Source organism: Carex rostrata, chromosome 7 (assembly GCF_964058835.1).
Source record: "Carex rostrata chromosome 7, lpCarRost1.2, whole genome shotgun sequence".
Lineage (NCBI taxonomy): Eukaryota > Viridiplantae > Streptophyta > Magnoliopsida > Poales > Cyperaceae > Carex > Carex rostrata.
The window spans coordinates 5,863,433-5,869,113 of NC_135924.1; the positions used below are offsets into that span (position 1 = coordinate 5,863,433).

The 5,681-nt window shown below is 40.8% G+C and overlaps 2 protein-coding genes across 2 annotated transcripts; both read right to left on the reverse strand.

Annotated features, from left to right (window-relative positions):
• Positions 1-1,952: 1,952 nt before the first annotated feature.
• On the reverse strand, positions 1,953-3,008 carry LOC144557654 (uncharacterized). Its single transcript, XM_078306251.1, has 2 exons — positions 2,894-3,008; positions 1,953-2,815 (listed from the first exon to the last, which is right to left on the reverse strand). The coding sequence occupies exons 1-2, from the start codon at positions 2,992-2,994 to the stop codon at positions 2,014-2,016; spliced, it is 903 nt and encodes a 300-aa protein (XP_078162377.1). The 5' UTR covers positions 2,995-3,008; the 3' UTR covers positions 1,953-2,013.
• Positions 3,009-3,086: 78 nt separating this feature from the next.
• Positions 3,087-5,238, reverse strand: LOC144557101 (uncharacterized). The gene is made up of 4 exons (XM_078305637.1): positions 4,242-5,238; positions 3,299-4,121; positions 3,145-3,208; positions 3,087-3,095 (listed from the first exon to the last, which is right to left on the reverse strand). Exons 1-4 carry the CDS (start codon positions 5,236-5,238, stop codon positions 3,087-3,089), a joined length of 1,893 nt encoding a protein of 630 aa, XP_078161763.1.
• Between the last annotated feature and the right edge of the window lie 443 nt (positions 5,239-5,681).

Consider the following 5,681-nt stretch of genomic DNA (forward strand, 5'->3'; position numbering starts at 1 on the left):
CGAAATAATAGGTCTAATAAAGTGATATCAATAAACAGTAAGTATAAATGCCAAACTGTACCATCAACACCATAAACATAAATATCGAGTACATAACTGTGCCAGTAACATAAACAATATCATCTGACAAGGCATAAATATATAAAAAGACCTAAGCAGTACCATCACCGCCAACATCCGACCAATGCTCCTCGTCATCAGCGTCGTCGTCATCCTCGTCATCCTGAGGAACGAGCGGCGAGGCCTGGTGTGAGCCCGAACCTCCTGGCTGTGAGCCTGAACCTCCGACCTATGAGGTTGTAAGAAAGTAGTTTACATAATTAGGATTAGTTTGCGGTTCACAATTAAAACATACTTATCGAATTTTATACCTGAGTAGCTCTCAACCGAGCCTCCAACCGAGCATCCACCCGAGCCTCGATCTGAGCCTCCATCTGACGAAGTATCCGAGAAGATATCCTATCGATATCGTCTTCTGAGAGACGTTGACTTGGCGGCATAGAGGAATATGACTGTGAAGAATGCGACTGAGAACCGCTAGACCCTCCGGAGCGAAACATGCCTCTCGTCTTGCCTGGAACATTAAAAGTAAGACAATTAGTACAAAATGACAAAACTAAAATAAATTTCAAATTTCAAAGAATGTTTATTTTACCTAAAGCACCGAGACCATAGTTGTTGCCGTGGACATTCTGATCATCAATTCCCGTAGAGTACCAGAGGTCGGCGTCGTATGCGGGCCATGTGCCTCTATCCGCTCCATACTTCTCCATCATAGCTTTCTCATATTTTAGCTGCAAATTTTTTAAAATATAACAATAATGTTATGTACAACTGGAACCAATTGGTGTAATCTAAAGATTCAAAAGTATTATTACCTGTGCGTTTTTAGCCTTGACATTAATGTATTCCCCCGTTTCCTTTCTCGTATGAGTAGGCTGAAACAACTCATCTGACCATCTGGGTTTGCGTCCTTGTGTTTGCTCATATTAAGAATTTGAAAAATCATTTCATTTAAAAAAAGATTATCAAGGTTAGATCGATTAGATTCAATTCGAATGAAAATAAATTAATTTAATAAAAAAACAACTTACGAAGCGCTGTTTGTGAACAAGCATGTTCACAGAGCCCGTCGTGGCACCTGAACCTTCGGCATTGGCCCTATTTTTTGCATTCCGCTTGCTCCTACTGGTAAAATCGTCGCTGCACCAATGATCAACGAGTCCGGCCCAGTATGCCGGCGTGATCCATTCGCAGTAGGGGCGAGGAGCAGCCCCACGCTCCTTCCACTCAACCATTGAATCTCCATACTGCTTGGTTGCTGCCCCCTTGCACTTATTCAGCATATCCTTCAGCCGTGCATTAGCTATCTTTTTAAATGTAGACCATGCCTCACGATCATCTACATCAGGTGCAAACTGGTAGTGCTTCTGCAATGCATAGTAGATAATGAATATCATCTGTTAGCTTTGAAAAAAAAAGAAATAAGTAATTATTAGAGGTTTTGTTTCAGAAAATTTTAGTTACCAAAAACTTCGCCTCGATAATATCCTTAGTATTCTGGGGGAAATCATTGTATCTGTAGTACGGGCCAGGATAATTATTTCGTACTTCCTGCGAAATAATTTTTGCAACATCCTTCGTCTTCTCCGAGTGCCCTGCATCAAAAGTCCTGCAAATAAAAATAATTATTACAATCACTACAATTAAAGCATAATTACAACATACAAAAAAATGAATATTACTTGAAACCCGCCAACCGAAGCACTGGTCGCAAACTCAGATCTGAAGGCGACGCTTTGTATGCATTTCGACCGCGAACATTTTTCGAACTTGACTCTCCTTCGTTTTCCGCTGGTGCCTTTCCCTTTCCCTTTCCCTTTCTACTTGGTGCCATATCTAGAATTGAGATGATAAAAATCAATTAGTTTCACTCAAGCGAATTGAAAAAAAACAAGTAAATATAAAAATTGCTGCAACTTAAAGAGAAAGATATTAACCTAATGTTCCAATTTACGTTCTTTTTTTCTTTTTTCTTTTTTTGCTACTATCTTTTTTATTATTTCCTTGTAATTCTTGTTCTTCTACAATCTCAGGAACAGCCCCATCAACGAAGAAACTTGGGTCATTCAGTTCATATGCAGCACGCACTACAAAATCGGTTGGTGGACCATCTTCCTGAAAGAACTCGGTCAAATGTGGGTTGTTTTCCACACACGCATCTCCATCGAACAAAATAAGTGGTTTTCTTTTTTCTTTTGTCTTAATGGTAACCCACCAGTCTTGTCTCTCTCGCTTTGAAGATGCGTAAGGCAGGTAATAAACTTGCATTGCTTGACAGGGAAACACGAAATGCTTGTCCTTTTGAAGAAGCCTTGTATGATTTATCTCCACTAATCCATGCTCCTTATCTACCCGTAACCCCCTATGTGTGTCGAACCAACGACACTTGAACAAGAACACTTTGTTGTTCACGCCACTATATTCCAACCAAATAATTTCTTCAAGTATGCCGAAATAGTCCCTTGATGTGCCTTCCCAATTCTCCCCTTCAACACAAACACCGTAATTTGTTGTTTTTCTGTTTTTCCCATATGACTCAGTGTTAAACCGAAAACCGTTCACATCGTACATGTTGTACCGTTGAACTCGTCGTGTGACTGGCCCACGTGCAATTTCAACAATCCTTGAATCTGCAATTTTACCACTGAGCGCCGATTTACGCATCCACATACTGAACTCTTTCGAACGAATTCTATCGAGACCTGATGCGCTTATTGTTGGTCTTTTTTCTCTAATTTCAGCATCAAATTGTCTGCAATATGCCGAATTTAGTCACAGGACGAACAATGCAAATAAAGTCATAAAAATTAGAATATGTAAAGATTCTCACTCAATGAAAGGGTCGAATTCAGTGCGACAATTAGTCATGATATAATAGTGTGCCGCATTTAACTCTTTCTCCGTAAGATCTCTGACGGGAATTGAACCCATTGCACGTCCAGGATAGCTCATAATAGGAAGCCGCATGTCATTCTCGACAAATCCGCCGTCGTCGTATCGCTCTGGACGATTCAACCGTGTAACTACCTCATCTTCAAAATATAAAGACATAAAATTGGTTATCTCTTCAGCTATGTATGCCTCCACAATTGAGCCCTCGACACGTGCCTTATTAGCCACATTTCTCTTCAGACGCCCTATGCATCTACAATATCATGTAATGAGAATAGGAATACATCTCATGAAATGTTATTTAACATTGAAATAAATATAGCCCAAAGAATTGAATGCCAACCTTTCAAATATATACATCCAACGAAATGAGACGGGACCACAAACTCGTGCTTCGTAAGCGATGTGTGTAATTAGATGTTCCATTGAGTCAAAGAAACCCGGTGGAAATATTTTCTCTAGCTTGCACATTGTAACAATAATATCCTTTTCAAGCTTCTCAATATGAACAGGGTCCAATTCCTTGGCACATATGTCTCTAAAAAAGTTACTAACCTCTGTTAATGCCTCCCATATTGGATTAGGAAGAAAATCTCGAAATGCTGTAGGTAACAACCGTTCCATAAAAACATGACAGTCATGACTTTTCATCCCACTGAATGAACCATCATCAACATCCACGATATTCGACAGATTAGAGGCATACCCATCGGGAAACTTTAAGTTCTTCACCCATTCACAAAATTCACGTCTCTGTTTTTTGTCTAAGCAGTAGGTTGCGTGTGGTTTTACATAATTGCCCTTATCGTTGGTCGCAAGCTCTAAGTGTGGACAACTACATAGTTGTGCCATATCGAGACGAGCCTTTGCGTTATCTTTTGTCTTTCCTTTAACATCGAATAACGTGAATAATATATTTTTAAAGAAATTCATTTCTAGATGCATAACATCTATGTGGTGTCGTACCAGATGATCTTTCCAGTATGGCAACTCCCAAAATATACTTCTCTTTTTCCAATTATGTGTTTCACCAAAACCAGGAATGTTCTTCTTATTTTTGGTGCCAAATGTGACTTGCTGCAACAAAGAAACCCGATCGAACAATTCTTGTCCGCTCAAGCGTCGCGGAGGACCATCAGTCTCGATTGTGTTCTTCTTAAATGCATCTTTTTCAAATCAAAATTCATGATCAGGGTGCAGCATCCTTCTGTGATCATCAAAAAATGAGATCTTCCCTCCCTCCTTAAGTTGGAAAGCCTTTGTGTCTTCCATGCATACATGACAACCTAGCTTTCCCTTCGTCGACCATCCTGAGAGCATGCTTAAGGCCGGATAATCACTAATAGTTCCCATTAGGGCAGCTCTCATGGTAAAATTTTGTTTCTTGAACTTATCGTATTCTAGCACTCCATCCTTCCACATATTGTTCAGCTCATCCACGAGAGGCTGCAGGTAGATGTCTATGCTTCTAGTAGGACTATTGGGCCCTGGTATCAATAGAGACAAGAATATGTTGCTGTCACGCATCACCAGAGCTGGAGGAAGGTTATAAACGACTAGAAATACTGGCCAATTGCTGTAAGACCGACCTCCCATATTGAAAGGAGAGAAACCATCTGAACATAACCCAAGACGGACATTTCTGGGGTCTGCTGCAAAATCTGGATTCAGACGATTGAACTCTTTCCATGATTCAGCATCAGCAGGATGAACCATGACTCCTTCCTTTTCCCGCTTTCCTTCTTTATGCCAACGCATTTGTTCAGCGGTAGTAGAAGTTAAAAAGAGTCTTAGCAACCTCGGACCGATTGGAAGATACCGCACTTCTTTGTACGGCAAACGTTTCGTGGTGTTTTCACGGTTGCCGGGTTTGAAACGATTATGTCCACAAACATCACACTTCTCTTTAGAAATGTTATCATCATCGTAATATAACATGCAATCATTCGGACAAGCATGGATCTTCACGTGGCTTAATCCCAACCCTTTCACCAATTTCTTGCATTGATATTGATTTGGAGGCAACCTATTCTCTTTCGGAAGCCACTTCTTCACGGCCGATATGATGCGATTGAATCCCTCCTTGGTTATGCCGCAGTCGGCTTTAATGCTAAGAAGGTCGGTAACGCATGCAAGGACAGTATGTTCCTTGTCACAACCATCCCATAACGGTTCGTCTGCCGCTTTCATAATGTTATAAAACTCTTGAGCTTGTTGATTCGGGGGCTCGTCCGCAGTCCATTCAAAAGACGAACCTGCAGCATCAAGAAGCATGTCCACCATAGCATTTGGCGACTCCACCTCGGGTTGGCTCTATTCGGGTTGGCTCGGTTCGGGTTGGCTCTGTTGGGGTTGGCTGTATGCCTCACCATGCATGAACCAATTGGTGTAGAAAGGTCGGAATCCAGATTTCATCAGGTGTTTCCCGATAGTTTCTTTATCCAACCATCGGGTACACCCACACTTGGCACATGGACACCTAATGCGATCACCACTAGTAATATTTTCTTGAATACTAAATGCATATTCAAAAAAACCCTCAACACCCTTAACAAATGTGGGATTCATTCGCTTATTCAAGTAACGAGGACCGTACATCCAACTACGATCACCCTCCATTTCTCCTAATCATGACATACACATTTATAATTAATACATTGTATATATACTTTAAGACTCAAACAAAAAAAGAAGTCCAGATCTATACTTTAGACCCTCCAGATATC